This window comes from Hyposmocoma kahamanoa, unplaced genomic scaffold (assembly GCF_003589595.1).
Source record: "Hyposmocoma kahamanoa isolate Upper Pololo Valley unplaced genomic scaffold, ASM358959v1 114, whole genome shotgun sequence".
Taxonomy (NCBI): Eukaryota; Metazoa; Arthropoda; class Insecta; order Lepidoptera; family Cosmopterigidae; genus Hyposmocoma; species Hyposmocoma kahamanoa.
In genome coordinates this window covers 6,017,038-6,033,135 of record NW_020653383.1, presented here as the reverse complement: position 1 = coordinate 6,033,135, position 16,098 = coordinate 6,017,038, and the positions used below count along the sequence as shown (strand labels likewise).

At 36.3% G+C, this 16,098-nt stretch overlaps 1 protein-coding gene across 2 annotated transcripts in view; it reads right to left on the bottom strand.

The window, feature by feature from the left end:
* Window positions 1-531: 531 nt before the first annotated feature.
* The window catches only part of LOC113239665, a 33,044-nt gene continuing 17,477 nt past the window's right edge, over window positions 532-16,098 (bottom strand). The window contains exons 2-6 of one of the 2 annotated variants that reach the window (XM_026476744.1): window positions 10,402-10,550; window positions 5,291-5,501; window positions 4,350-4,474; window positions 3,665-3,842; window positions 532-2,122 (exon numbers count right to left, since the gene is read on the bottom strand). In XM_026476744.1, the coding sequence (XP_026332529.1) occupies window positions 2,073-2,122; window positions 3,665-3,842; window positions 4,350-4,474; window positions 5,291-5,501; window positions 10,402-10,550 (713 nt within the window). In that variant the 3' untranslated portion in view covers window positions 532-2,072. The remainder of the gene's footprint in view (window positions 2,123-3,664; window positions 3,843-4,349; window positions 4,475-5,290; window positions 5,502-10,401; window positions 10,551-16,098) is intronic. The other variant, XM_026476745.1, reaches the window with a different exon arrangement.

Sequence of the window (16,098 nt, the reverse complement as noted above, 5' to 3'; positions counted from 1 at the left end):
CTCCTTACTTTTATGTGTGATACTTATAATAATTAGGGTATATAAATTGTAGTAAATAAATTTCAAAAATTCCAAACAAAAAACACAACTTTTGTGAAGTATAGCATCCGATTTTAAATTTTGCATAGATATTAAATGATTAAAAGTAATAAAATTTAATAAAATCATCCAAAAGTTTTTCTTTGTTTACAACTATGTATTTAAATTACAAACGTTATCAAAGTTTACGTTGGATTTTATAATTGAGAATTTATTTAATAAATAGTTATTAATAAAATATAGGACGATATGAATTTCATGAAAAAAGGAATAATATAACGTTTATTTTGAAAGCTGACAAAATTGCCCCTCATCATTTCGTAGAATATTAAAGTACGGATATAACTCTGATCTGTAACAAAAAAGTGAAAGTATGTTAGGTCTTCGCGATTGTCACACATAGGAAATGAAACTATATTCGCGGATCTAAATTAGTTTGTTATTATTATTATTTCAAAGTCGAGTTTAAAAGATCGACTTTATTTGACCATGTAGACTTTGACATATAGGTTACTTTTTTCATGAGGTTCGTATCATTTTTTTTGTGATTGAAAATGATAATGTTTCTGAACAGTTACAATTATAAGACAATCTCAAGCCAACAATGTAACCAAATGGTATTAATATCTATTTGTGACACGTATACATTTAAAACAGATTTCTCATTCTTAAGCAATAAACTAAATAGACAGTTTATGGAGTAAGGGGAAAGAAAATGTTTTGTTTGCTAGACAGAAAAATAAGAAAGAGGTACAGCACTTCGGCTTCGCTATAGGTATCTTACTGTCGTTCTTAAAATGAATTCCTTAAATATGGAAATGTAGACCATAAATGAAAGACCCACAATTTCCAAAAATAAAATGTGCCAATCCTGACAAAAGTTAATTAATTACCTTACAGCAGTTCAAATATGTAACATTAAAATAATCACTCGCAACAATCTTCTGTTGAAATAAAAATGATCTGAATACTAATACTAATATGGTTTTAATCTGTGTACAGTCAAGAGCACGTCAAGCTTGACACTTTGTACTTTGGATCGTTCTTGCCGCAAGCGGTATAGAGTTGGACTTAAATCTTAAGTGTCAAGGTTGACGTGCTCTTGACCCTACCCGCCGTACTTATCACTGTAACAAACATTAGTTTAAACTGCGCTCTAGTGCTATATGTATACCTATTATGGATAGACGCTGTTCTTAATTTGGTATAATTCAATCTGGTACCTGTTAAATCATTATTATGGTAGACGCTATCAGCATTGTGTTGCAACTTCGTGGCTGGACCATCAAGTACATAATACTCGATGGACTGGACTAATATGACATTCGTAGAGGGGCTTTAGTTTTGAACAACTGCTTTGAATACAAGATTTTGTACTACATAAAAATAAACTTCATATTGTTTTTATTCAATTAAAGATAACAGAAGAAAGAAGATAATAAAAGATAACAGTTTTGTTATGTGTAAAAATATTGTTAAATCTTAAAATAGCTCAACTAAAGCCTCTTCGAATGTCATATTAAATATATGGTGAGTATTTAAACGTTAAAATTTTGGATATGCCAGTTTTATTTTTAAAAAGTTTTTTATATCGTTTTACACATTAGATAATGTATTTTCCATATCAGTTTTAAGATTTTTAATATCTGTTATATTTACGGATTGTCTGGGCGCACTTAGCGATCACGCACTGTATCCGTTACATATACATTTTCAAGCATACCACTATGGTTTTACTAAATAAATATGGAAGAAATTACTAACTAGCTTACTAGGGTAGTACAATCTCTAAATTCGGCAACACCGAGTTGATAGCATCTACCCGCGCTACGTGACGGTATCCGCAGCCACAAGAAGGTGTCTAAAAACCTGCTTCTTTTTATTTTACTGTATACACTGTTTTTATTTTACCTAATGTGTGATGAATGACTCTGATGACTATTTTTTTAAATATTAAAATCCATTCATGGTATTTCTTTCAAACTTAACGATCTGTACGGCTAAGAGTAAGTTTACTTAAGTAAAGTACTCATTTATAATCTTAATAAAATTAACGTGACCACTACAAGGCATTTTACCGCGTCTGTAAACAGAAAAAACAGTGTCATTAATTGCGATTTGGCGACTAAAAATTTGCTCATTTTGTACACAGGCATGGTAAGTCTCACTTGGATATATTGTATTATGAGGGAAGCAGCAGCTGAGTACCGCGAAATGTTGAAATAATCGGCCAATAGTACTTCGTGCATCCTGCTGTTTTTCCTGAGTTTATTTTTTTTTTTTTGTATAATGCTATGCAATTTCAGTGCTTATATCTGTAAGCAGAGAGAGTTGAATCTGTCTTTGTTTCATGTGGCAAGGTTAAATCTCTAATTTACATACTTAGTTTGAATTCGTGATGGGCCGCTGTGGTATGAGGTTATCATAAGGAAGGCTTGTAATCCATTAAATTGAAGTTACTATTTTATACTTAGCGATATTAATATAAAAATTTTAGTAGGTACTTTTGTATTGGCCTCTCACTTCATTTCACTTTAAAGCAAACAATAGTAGTGCTGCGTTTTCTACTGTAGTAACAAATAATTGGATGAAAGCTATCATGTTTTCCAACAAACACAATCAATACCTTTCGGATCTTCATTGTCCAATAATAATGATTCGATTCATCCGAAGAACAGAGTCCTTTGTGATTATATAGCGAAAAGAGAAGAATAGGTACATTACGAGAATAATTTCGTTATTCAAACTAAGGCCCATGTAAAAGCATTTTGATAATTTATGTATCTTATTTCGTTTCGGAAATATAAAATCAAACAACAGTCGATCTAACATCCACAGCGAAGAAGAACCAACGAAGTGTACTATGTCCTGAGAAGAAGTAGCCTTGCACATAGATCTTTGTTCTACGGATGAGTCGTATATGTATCAGAAATGTATGAACAAGTCCAGACCATACATTTTGCGGTAAGCTAAAAGAGGTATGTTTGAAACTACTGATATATATCACTTCTCTTAACTCTTGGACTCAGCCAAGTATTTCTCTCTTTTTTTATAAGTAAATATACGTTGCTTCGATCCCAAAGTACGTGCCGCATGCGGCGTGTATGGCATGGAATCTTTAACAGTGCAGTGTCAACTCGGGTGGTGCGTGCACGTCCTTCGCAAGGAGGACCACCGTTTGCCTAAAGTTGTATTTTACTCCGAGATGGCGGAAGGCAAACGAAAGCATGGCGGTCAACATCTTCGCTACAAGGATGTGCTCATGAGACATCTACACGCTTGCGCTATTGATCCATCAGGTTGGGAGGGGCTCGCTTCACATAGATCGTCTTGGCGGTCTACTATCCGTAAAAACATTCGTACAAAAGCGAATCGAAACATTAAATGAAAAACGACAAATGAGTAAAGAGAGACCTAAGCCCTCCTATACCAATACTTTCAAATCTGCAGGCCAACTGTATTGCACTGTTTGTGATCGGGCATTTAAGGCAAACTTCGTTGTGGCGAGTCATATTAGGGCACACGCTGGGAAATAATCTGAAAGGGTCGCTATTATCGAAATTGAAATGGAGGACTATAGAATATTATTTAAAGCTCATATTCCTAGTTGTCTTAAACTACTTACTAAAATGTCCTGCACTGCTGACAGGTATTCCTTTAATAATTTTATTATCCTGGGTGGTGACGACAGGGGTGCAGATGGCTTTGCTGGCCAGATCCTCAGACTCGAGGTTAATCGTGGAGGTCTCCTGCCACAGCTTTGTTGTTGAATTCCATTTTCTTCGCGTGAATTCGGCTGGGATCTAAATAGGTAAGTATATTATTAATTCCATTGGGCACACATCTCTTCTAAAGAAACGAACATAAGCTATAGTTCACAAGTACCTAGTTGTCCAAATAGACACTTGCTACGTCTTTGCTCTGGCCACACTCAAACGCGCGGGGGTTCATTATAAACTCGTACATTACAAAAATTCCTGCATCCACGTCTGTGTGGCCTGGCCAAAAATAAGTACCCTGTCCATAATATCTTAGGCCAAGATTTACAAAAAGAACTTTAACTTCGACTAAGTAAGGATAGCGAGCTAAGCAAATTGCCGTATTTACAAGACGAACTTTGCGTAAGTTTAATCAAGAATTTAAATTAAACTTTAAAGTTCATTTCGTGCCTAAGATTGTGTTGGTTCTCCCTTACGCTCAAACCGTACCACGTCAGTGAATGCTCTGAGGAAATATACCTATGCCAGGTGTCTGCCCAAATACGACCTACCACAGTTTAATAATGTAGGTACATTATCATGAAATCTCACCATCCGCCCTTCGATAGTCCACACGAGTTCAGGTGGTGGTATCGCCGATGACGTACAATGCAGAGTAATACGTGGTGAAGGCCCATTCGACGGTACTCGTTTCACCTCTGCGACACTTGGTGGTACTGCAGTTGAGAAATAGAGCACATACATTGCATATCCATATAATTTCATGTCGGTGATATACAGCAGCATCTTACTCCCTACCTCCTTGTTGTACTAAATGAATTATAGTTGGGTTTCTAAACCAAGGTGTCGGATATTAACGAAAAGAATAATCTCGGTACAGAGTACTAAAAAAACCGACCTCAAAAGTACGTGGAATTACGTCTATTTGCTAAGTTTTTTTGAAATATCCCCTAGTTCGCCGCTATACAGGACTTGACACTGGAGATAATAAAAATAGGTTCTCACTACGACACTACACAAAGTATATCGAGAGAAAAACGCCTTGAATTGGAGAAATAGCAAAATCAACCATTAAAGTAACTGCTCCTAAATTCATGTTAGGCGCTATTTATAAAAATGAATCTTCATGCGTGAACAGCCACCCTTCGAGGTGGATGTTTTCTTCAAAATGAAATGGGACCACTATGGAAGTACCCCCTTTCCAACAAAAAAAGAATCATGAAAATCGGTTCACAAATACCGGAGTTATCGCGTAACATACATACAAAAAAAAAGAAAAAAAACATACAGTCGAATTGAGAACCTCCTCCTTTTTTGAAGTCGGTTAACATTAATACACGAAACAAATTATCGTTATTACAAAACATTTGTTTTACTTTTTGGTAATTGTTTTAATTTATAGCGCCATCTCTTTTGGAAAGCGTGATATTACATAGCGAATGAATTTTATTATTATCATAATTCCATGTTATAAAATTGAAGTGTGAAGTTCAGCCGATTCTGCGAAATACAGAGTCAGCAAAAGAACTTACCATAAGCATTATACCGCTTAATATCCAACTGAAACATGGGATGCTCTCCCGACGTCTCACACTCGTAAATTTCTTCGTTAGCGGCAGATCTTGCTGATAGAGTCAGTGTCGTAGTGCATTTCCCTTTATGTTTGTCGTGAGTTATTGAACAGTCTATTCGTATTTCATAGTCTGGAGTTGCTGTAGCCCAGGAGTATTCTGTACCGTGTTGCTGTAACAAATAAAATTAAATATTTGAAAATCAATCCTTTTTGTAATTTTATTTTACGCTTTTTGCCGACTTCGTAAAACTTTTCTTCATCTTTTTATATCATAAGTAGAAGTAAGTAAGATTGTGTTCTTAACTCTACTTCGGTACAGCTCACCAAATTGGTTCAACGTCGGTCATTCTCAAGTTTTTAAACAACGTATCCTTTTTTGGTGACAATCACAAAATGAAGCACAACCAAAATATTATACTACATGAATAAATACAATTACTGTCGCCGTAAATGTAAGAACAATCTTCTTTTTGAATCAATTTAAAAAATTAACCCAAGTGGTTCACGGAATTCCGCGTCCAAATAATAATCATGTGCCAAACAAACACACTAATTAGATACTACGGTCTACTACGTACTAGAGCAACAAAATTCACTCCGGGGTAGGTACATTTTTTGCGTCTCTAGTCCAGGTTTTGCCTGCGACTTTTGCAATTTCCTCGAGCTAGCTTGCTATTGGCCAACTTGTTCATTTTTGACTGTACAGTAATCTTGAAAAGAACAGGTCTTTAAACAGTTGTATAGTTGCTCATCAAACTTAGAGTGCTAAAAACCATCCTATAAAAAACGGCTTAGAGATACAGTAAGTTCACCAGTTTGGGAGTTTAACTGCCTCAGTGGCCGAACGGTTACCATGCTGGTCTGCCAGGCAGAGGCGCCGGGTTCGATTGCCGGGCCGTGAGAAATATTTGTATGGCCTACATTTATTTTTCTCGTGAGTTTGGGTGTAATTTGTGATTGTCCACGTGTGTGACACACAGTTAAAGGCAAACTTGTAACTTCACTCTTTTTGGTCAGGGGTTAAATAATTGGATTTGACATTGACAGGTCTGGAGACTACTACAATACCTCTACCATTGCTTTTTTTTAAATAGTTGTCACTAGCGATTCTACAACGTATTTGGTAATTTTATGTCAAATTGTACAGTACCGTCTAGTGGATACAAGAAGTAATATTTTACATACATATAAGTAAATATTTGCGGTAGCTAGCCACGAATGCACAGGTTTCATGATGATAATTATTAACGAGCGAGAGAACAATTATTATAATGACTGGTAAGTACTAAAATAATATATTTCAATGGAAATAAATAAATTGGTAAAACACAATGCTCTGGCGGCCCGCTGACAACGACTAACAAAGGTTTAAATTATTTGTCCTGTCAGCGAGACCCTGTACCAGCCAGTTGCTAACAGGAGTGTTAAATAAATATTTACGGTGTGCGTCTTTGGTCCAGGTTTTACCGTTTTGCTTTGTTATCGAAACAGCCCGCCATGACCCGGATTTCTTCGATGTGCCCTTGGCTACCACTCCGTCAAGGCTTTACTCCAGAGATCATCAGTTAAGGTCTATAATACGGTGCCCAATGTGAACTTTCATACGACATTGGATTTGTTTCGAGTTTTTTCGGAGAGCATGAGCATGGCGCGCTCCATGGCCCTTTGTGCATCTCATATTCGATTTTCAATTGCAATTTGCTATACCTATGTATTAAACGTCTATGTTTCGACACCATTGTTTGTAGGACAAACAAGTTGAAAAGACGTTTCATTAATACTAGACATAAATTTAGATTTTTGATAGCTGTGGCAGCCTAGTAATAATAATAACGCATACACGCATTAGGGAAACCCTGTATCGCGGTTGCCATGAACACACGCATAGACAACCAAAAATCACGCCCAAATTCACGAGATAAATAAATGTAGGCCATACAAATATTTCTCCCGGCCCGGGAATCGAACTCGAGACCTCTACGGGGCAGTCCATCGTGGTAACCGTTCGGCCATGGACGCAGTTTATGGCAGCTAATGGTTTGACCTATCGCCTTTCAAGCAGAAGGTCGTGGTTTCGAATCCGGGTTTGCACATCTGAGTATTCGGAATTTATGTACAAAATTTTAGTCATGAGCTTTTCGGTGAAGAAAAAATCGTGAGGTATTCTGTACACACCTGCAAAGCAATTTAATGATGTGTGTGAAGTTCGCAATCCACATTGGACCCACGTGGGAACTACAGGACAGGCCTCTCACTATGAGAGGAGGCCTGTGTCCAGCAGTGGGACCATTATAGGCTAACCATTATTAGTATTAAAGTATTGTAGATTACTTATATACCGTGTTTTTTTGTAGAAAAAACATTAAGAAATTCATTTTTCACTTAGGTATGTATCAATTATTATGAGTCGTCATAAATAAACATACTTAATCTTATTTTAACATTTTAAGCCTGATTAAAACCCCTCATCCCTTAAGATTTTAAGACAAAGCTTTTTATACCCGGGACGTCGTGAAAAATATTTGTATCTAAAATGTTTCCCGATGTTTAATAATTTTGCTCAAATCTAAAATTTGGTCTAAAAATAATTTACATACCTATATCATTTACAATGCAACATAATCAACACAGTATCTTCCACTGCTAGACACGGGTGTGTCTGCGGAGAATGCATAGTCGGTTATGGTGTTTCAATGAGAGTTGGGGAACTTTTTTATGAGACTAAGTGACGACTCGAACAGGCGTCCATAGCAGTTGTAGTGCCACTCAGAGCTTAAATCGTAAAGATCTGAAGGGCACTGCCACTGCGCCCGCCACCCTGCGACATGGACTCGAAACACAAACGACGACGTAGATGCGACGTCGCATCGCAGAAATCTACGTGCTCGCACGACGCATCGCGTATTCCTGCGATGTTAATCTTCTTTGTGTTTTTACATATATATGCTTATCAATAAAAGCAGTGCAACACTCTTTTTAGGATCCCTGTCCCTTATCCCTGTCAGTACGGTTGTCGATATTCGGAGGAATGACCATCCGAACCGTGACAGTGAGATGCTTTGCCGCACGAAACCGCATGTTTCGACCCACAAGTTGACAAGTTCCATGTACTTGTTATTTTACTAGCAGCCTTACCCTTCAAAGTCGGAACGCAGTAATATACCTGGGTACTTCCCTGGACTAACTTTCTCAAGGAGGACTGCTAACGAAACTTCATACATGTTCCAAGACTTGTGAACCTTCTTTGTTATGCAAGGTTTCAACAGGATGTTTTTTTTTTACCGTTAGCGGTAGGTATTGCTGATAAATATTCACAATGTTTATTAGCAATTAAAATACGTAATTTAAAAAATAAAGTCATAGACATGCCTCTAGGGATTTAAACCATCGACTTTTTAAAATCAGACGCAATGTTTTCCCAAAAGGCTACCCCTGCTCTTTATATTTAAGGTATATTTTAATAATTAAGAATTTTAATATTTGCTTTTAAGTACAATGGTGTCCATCACTCAAATGCCAGAAATCTTGCTTTATTTATTAATTATCTGTTAATAAAGCAATTTTAACATTTGAAAAATATGTTATACTGAATTAAAAATTTTCACGTACTTTTTTTTATTTACCATACAAATATCCCGTCTCGCGTTCCAGAGACACACGGTGTCCCTAACGATCTTAATAAAATTTAAAATTTCTTAAAAATGGTGGACAAAGACACAGCTACGCGTTTATTTTATAATACCAAGTGACGGGACGAGTAAGTCGGGAGCCTGGTGGTAAGACATACGCCTATCCATAACAGCTGCAGTGCCACTCAGAGCTTTTACTCGCAAAGATCTTAGGGGCACTGCTATTGCGCCCGTCACTCTGAGACATAAGTTAATAAGTCCCATGCCTGTAATTTCATCATCAGCTTTTTAACCTTTTCAAACTGGTACGCAGTAGGTAATGCTCATATTACTGCTTGGAGGCAGAAATAGGTAAGATGGCAGTACCTACTTCCTTCACGAACTCTTTCACAAGAAGCTCTACTGCTACTAAAAATTAGAGACACCTTATCTCCAGCCGAGTAGGAATTCGGGAACTGGAGAGACGCCGTTTTTCGGCGTCGGGAAGTGTGCGTGCCATACAGCTCCGCCACCATAGAGGAGATTTTGTTAGTCGGCTTAGAGTCACGGGCTTACGGGAAATTACGCTCGATCGATCGCCAAATTACCTACTACGAGTATCATATGTGATGTAAATAAATTATTTTAAAAAACCAAAAACTCGACTGCAAAAAGATTCAGCTGGAAATAAAAAGTTCTATAAAAAACTGGACTGCATACAAAATAACTGAAATTAGGTAAACAAAAAAAAATGTAGAATACACTACGCATGCAATGTGTTTTTCCAGTACCTATCTACTTAAGTGAATTATTAATTATTGACATACTTAGGAAGTCATTCACTTAAATACAGAAAATGGGCAATTGATACCCCATTTGAACAAAATAATAATACTTATTTGTTATGCAAGGCTGCAAACTTGTTATTTGACTGCTTGTAATTATTAACCACGACCGAAGCGAATTCAAAAATAGAATCCTGAGCGTAGCGAGGCTTTCAAGACACGAGCCGCAAAACAACTTTGCTGCCGAGCGAAGCATACAACTTTTCACCTCACTATAGCGAGGAAAATGGTAAATGAAAGAAAAACAGTTGAACTATGACGTAAACAAAACTAATTATCGTTGTCAATTTAATGTCAACAATAATATGAATAAACTATACCTACGGATTTGTAATCGCGTAGTTGAATGTCTCTTTATGTTTTTTTTCATCGAAAGAAAAAGTTACGTGCATCAATATCCATCGTCAAGCTCGACTTTCAAAAACCTTTTCCACGCTAGCGTAGAAAAAACGCTTTTGCGTGTAAATTTCTAATGAGAAAGAAAGCTTTTCCGATTGTGGGGAAAAATATAAAATAATATAAATATAAGTTGGATTTTAACCAACAACGGATATTTCATAATGTTTGCCCAATGCATAATACCCTCCTGCTGACGCAGTAGGATAAAAAGTACTTACGTCAGGTCTAAATATGAAATACTGATGGGCATTCCTCATGAGTCGCACGGCGTTGAGTGTATCGTTCTTCATGTCCCAAGAACAGGTGACTTCCCAGCCGGAGTACTGTTTCCACTCCCCTTGCAGAGTCAGTGTGGCTGATGTCATATCTGAAAGAAAAAAGGAAATATTTTTAGGTCTAGCGACTGCTACTCCTCGCAAAAGGGAATAATGATAAAATTCTTAAATAAAAATTGTAAAACGGGGCCCATACAAAATAGTATATTTATTATATGGCACTGCTATTACAATGGTGTTGTAACTCAAAATATGTGAACTTATAAGATTATACTATGGGCGAACGTAAAATTTCATTCTCCATACGTCATAAAACAATATTGTAAAAACAATTACAAGATGTCTATTTAACTCAAAATGTTATAGAACAGAAAAAGGTGAGCAAGTTCTGGACAAAACAGTCCTTATTCAAAAATATGAAAATATTTTTCTCTTTTATTTTTAAATGTATTTGGCTAGTAGAAAATTATAATTATTATTAAAATAATAGTAATAACGAACACACCCAACGTAGCTCCGCACTAGGGAAACCCTGTGTCGCGGGTACCATGGACACACACATAGACAAACACAAATTACACCCGAACTCACGAAAGAAATAAATGTAGGCCATGCAAATATTTCTCCCGGCCCGGGAATCGATGGCTCTGGGTCCGGCATGGTCACCGTTCGGCACGGAGGCAGTTTAAAGATACACTTAGAAAAAATTCCTTCGATCCGGCCGGATTTAAAATAACGTCTTCTAGCAAACTGTGCCATACGCTATGCCAACTAAGCCACGGAACGTAAAAGCGGACCTCACGAATTTTTATGTATTAGTTGTCGAATCTTTGAATCTGGTTTTTACGAATTTTTATTAATAAATTGTAACAAATTAGTGGAGTAATTCCACTAATAATGCGGAACGAACCAGCGGACCTCACGAATTTTTATGTTTTTGTTGTCGGATCTTTGTAGCTGGTTTTTAACGACTTTTTAGCCGTAGCTTAAGTGTTAGATCTTTTTATTAATAATTGTAACAAATTAGTTGTGTAATTCCACAAAAAGTACGGAACGAACCAGTGGACCCCACGAATTTTTATATGTGTTTGTTGTCGGATCTTTGTATCTGGTTTTTAACGACTTTGAGCCGTAGCTTAATTGTTCGATCTTTTTACTAACAATTCTAACAAACTACTGGAGTAATTCCACAAAAAAATACGGAACGAACCAGCCAACCTCACGAATTTTTATATGTGTTTGTTGTCTCTTTGTATCTGATCTGGATTTTAACGACCTTTTATCCGTTCGATCTAAATTTTTATTAATAATTGTAACAAACTAGTGGAGTAATTCCACAACAAACAATTGAATGTCATGATGGTGAAACATCCTGACATTCAATAAAACACTTAAGTAGGAAATTGTTTACATGTCTGCCAGAAACTTTAACATATACATAAATATTAATAATCTTTCACGAGAAGTGGGTAATTCGTTTTTCATCGATTCTTTAAATTATACAGTATGGTATTAACAGTGCGTATATATTTACACACGCCTCTAGATAACTAATGGGTTGGGCAGAGATTATCGATCGTCACTTAGTACAATTTTAAACCGACTTAAAAAAAAGGGGGAGGTTTTCAATTTGACTTTATTTTTTCTCGCGAGTTTAGGTGTCATTTGTGGTTGTCTATGTGTGTGTCCATGGCACCCGCGACACAGGGCTATGAGTGTGTTGCGTTGAAAAAAAAAAAGAAAAAGCTCGTGGGCGTAATTCAGCACATTGCAGCCGACTTTGCCTGCATGATAGGGCACCGTTTACGAGCAAGTGTGATGAAATAGTACATTGTATTATTAACGACGGTAAATAACAGATTACTAACGAGTTTGTTAAAAGCCCAAAGCCGAATGACTCGATGTATGTAATGTGTGAGGTTTGTAATGTAATGTTGGAAATTTCACCAGCAACTTACCCTTCAAAACCTGAACGCGGTAACGTCACATTACTAATTGGCGGCAGAAATAGGCAAGGTGGCAGTACTTCCCTTGACGAACTCTTTCGTAAGGAGCTCTACTACTGCTAAATTAGATGTTTCATACAATAGTTTCATATTAGTGATGGTTAGAGTTAGACATGTTTATGTCCCTGAAATACTAATCCGACCCTACCCAACAAATCCTAACATGCGGGCCATCATAATAAAAGCTGTTTACCGACTAAATCGTATTAGCTTGATTGGATTAAACATTTATGCAAACTCGGACTCGTACAAAGGTTACGGTTGTATGTCATGCATTAATTATTTTAGGTTGTTACAAAAAGGAGGTTCAGTCAACTTATTAATCTCAGTACAGAGTACTAAAAAAACCGACCTCAAAAGTACGTGGAATTGCGTCTATTTGCTAAGTTTTTTTGAAATATCCCCAAGTTCGCCACTATACAGGACTTGACACTGGAGATAATAAAAATAGGTTCTCACTACGACACAACACAAAGTATATTGAGAGAAAAACGCCTTGAATTGGAGAAATAGCAAAATCAACCATTAAAGTAATTGCTCCCAAATTAAAGTTAGGCGTTATTTATAAGAATGAATCTTCATGCGTGAACAGCCACCCTTCGAGGTGGATGATTTTCTTCAAAATTAAATGGGACCACTATGGGAGTACCCCCTTTCCCAACAAAAAAAGAATCATGAAAATCGGTTCACAAATACCGGAGTTATCGCGTAACATACATACAAAAAAAAAACATACAGTCGAATTGAGAACCTCCTCCTTTTTTGAAGTCGGTTAAAAATTCGCAGATCGTTATGATCTGTGAGTGATTTATGCAAACTACGCCACAACTCCGTGATCGATGAATGGGAGACAGAGAGAGATTGGTCGAGTAGCTTGCACACCGGTTTTCATGGTGTCGCCATCTCCGAGGTCTGGGTTCGATCCCCGGTCGGGTTAATGTTGAAAACAACTTCTATATTGCCACGTGTCTGGGTGTTTGTGGTATCATCGTTGTTTATTTTTTCTATAACGCTTGTGTTATAGAAAATAACTAACCAAAAACTAGTTAGTTAGTTATTAGTTTTTGATCAGAGCAACGTGTGTGATATTATCTAATATTTATGATAATACTGACGAAACAAAAACCACAACTGTAAAAACTACTTTAAGTTTCCGATTTCTATAACACAGAACATTAAGTTTAGTTACCTACTTAGATTGGGATCAGAGCAACATAGGTATGTGATGTGGTCTAATATTTATTATAATACTTACGAGACTAAAAGCACAACTGTCGGTAGTTAAATTGTTATTTATTTTAGAAATTAATCTACGAATGCATGAATGAAATATTCTTTATTGCCCATAAAAAGTTACAATGACATCACAAAACAGTAATTTAAGTATTACAAAGTTAGCTAATGTACAACAGGCGGCTTTATTGCTAAGTACCAATTTCTTCAAGGCAACTTTAGGATAGAAGTTTAAGAGTTGGAAAGAGGGGTGCTACCAAATATCTTTATCTTCTAATTAAAGTGTTTTAAATAAATACCTTATTTAAGTAAATATAAATAATAATCTCTATTTTTTCTGGATCTGGACCCCGATTCAGAACTCTTCGATATCTTAACCGAATCGTTCGTTTTTATATCGTTCTCGAATCGAAGGGTGTTTTCCGAGCTATTCAGAACATTCGAGTTAAAACGTTCGATTTGGATTCGCATACGATATCATTATCCAACAACGTTTACGGAGTTAGTCGGCGAATATAGATTATAAGAAAAATTAAATCCTTTTTATACATTTTTAAGGCTTTAAAGGCCGAAAATATAGGAATACATTAGTCTTAAAATAAATTAATAAAATTGAACAAAATAAAAATTTTATATATAATTCTTTATTGCACAAAGAAAAGACACATAAAACACACGTTACAAAGGACATACACAAAGGTATGCTTATCTCTAGAAGAGATCTCTTCCAGCCAACCTTAGCCGTGGTGTAAAAGTGAAGTCTGCGGGACTAAATTATTGTACGGACAACGGCACACCAGACTACACATTTTTGTTCGAAAATCGGCTCCAATGCAACGGAACAAGATACGTACAATAAAATTAAAATTTAAATGTGACTAAAAATAAAATATAAATGATGGTAATATACATGAACTTTATATCCATAAATACATACATAACCACAATATATATTATAATAACAAATTACTAGTTTATATACATATATGTTACCGATTAACTAACTAACGCGTTCGATAAGAAGTGCTCTTTTAATTTGTGTTTGAAAGATGCGATCGATGGACTTTTATTTAAAATAATAAAATATTTTCATATTACATTCTTGCTTTGTTAACAATAGGACATTCGGTAACTTTCATTCGATATCTGTGTTCTGAATAACGTTTGTAGCCTTTGCCGGTCGAGAAGTTGGAGTAATCGTACGGGAGTGATGTCATTTCGGTTCGGTTTCGAATACGACTGTTTGACGTTCCATTCGGTTATTGTGAATAATAATAATATAATCTCAGTACAGAGTACTAAAAAACCCGACCTCAAAAGTCCGTGGAAAGTTTTATTGAAATATCCCCTAGTTCGCCACTATACGGGGCTTGACATAGGAGATAATAAAAATCGGTTCTCACTACTTAAAGTGTATTAAGAGAGAAAAACGCCTTGAATTGCAGAATAGCAAAACCAACCATTAAAATAATTGCTCCTTAAGTAAAATTTAGGCGCTATTTATAAAAATGAATGTTCATGGGTGATCAGCCACCCTTAGAGGTGGATGATTTTCTTCAAAATGAAATGGGACCACTATGAAGGTACCCTCTTTTCAATAAAGAAAAGAGTCCTGAAAATTGGTTCATAAATACCGGAGTTATCGAGTAACATATATACAAGCAAAAAGTCGAATTGAGAACCTCCTCCTTGTTTTGAAGTCTGTTAGAAATGAAAAGAAATCTTACGATATCTAATCGACTCGATCGACAACAAAGTTATCGTAAGGTTCTGAATCGCCCCCTAAATCGCTTATATTTTTATTGATACGTAAACTGAAATATACAAAGAAAAAGAATAAAGAATACACAAAGAAAAATTATTTTTATCTGAATGGACTCGAATCAGCTGTATTCTGTATGTCTAACCGGGAGTACCATTCTTCCGACTGAGCTACAGACAGAGTTAGCAGTATCACTAGCACGACAGTGCGTGACTAGTGCGAGAGCGACATATCTGCCGTCCACTAACTAAAATTAAAAACAGATAAATTAGTTAACGTGTCCGACTAACTCGGAATCGGAACTTACCCTAACGATGCATAACTGAAATATCATTACACAATTTCAATATTCTAAAACTGGGTTATGGTTTTTTAAGACATCTCAATAAATTATTTTAGCCGCGTTTTACTTAATGGACGGAAGATATAACGCAGGATCTCTGTGCGAAAATAGCAGTATCTCGCGCTTTATGTCGCTCTCGTGGAAGTAGCGTCCTGTTTTTCGTCCTGTGTTCATGAACCACCTCTCCATGTGCCAACTTAACCACCAGCTCACCAACCACCGACCACCGACCACCGACCACTGACCACTGACCACCGACCACCGACCACCGACCACCGACCACCGACCACCGACCA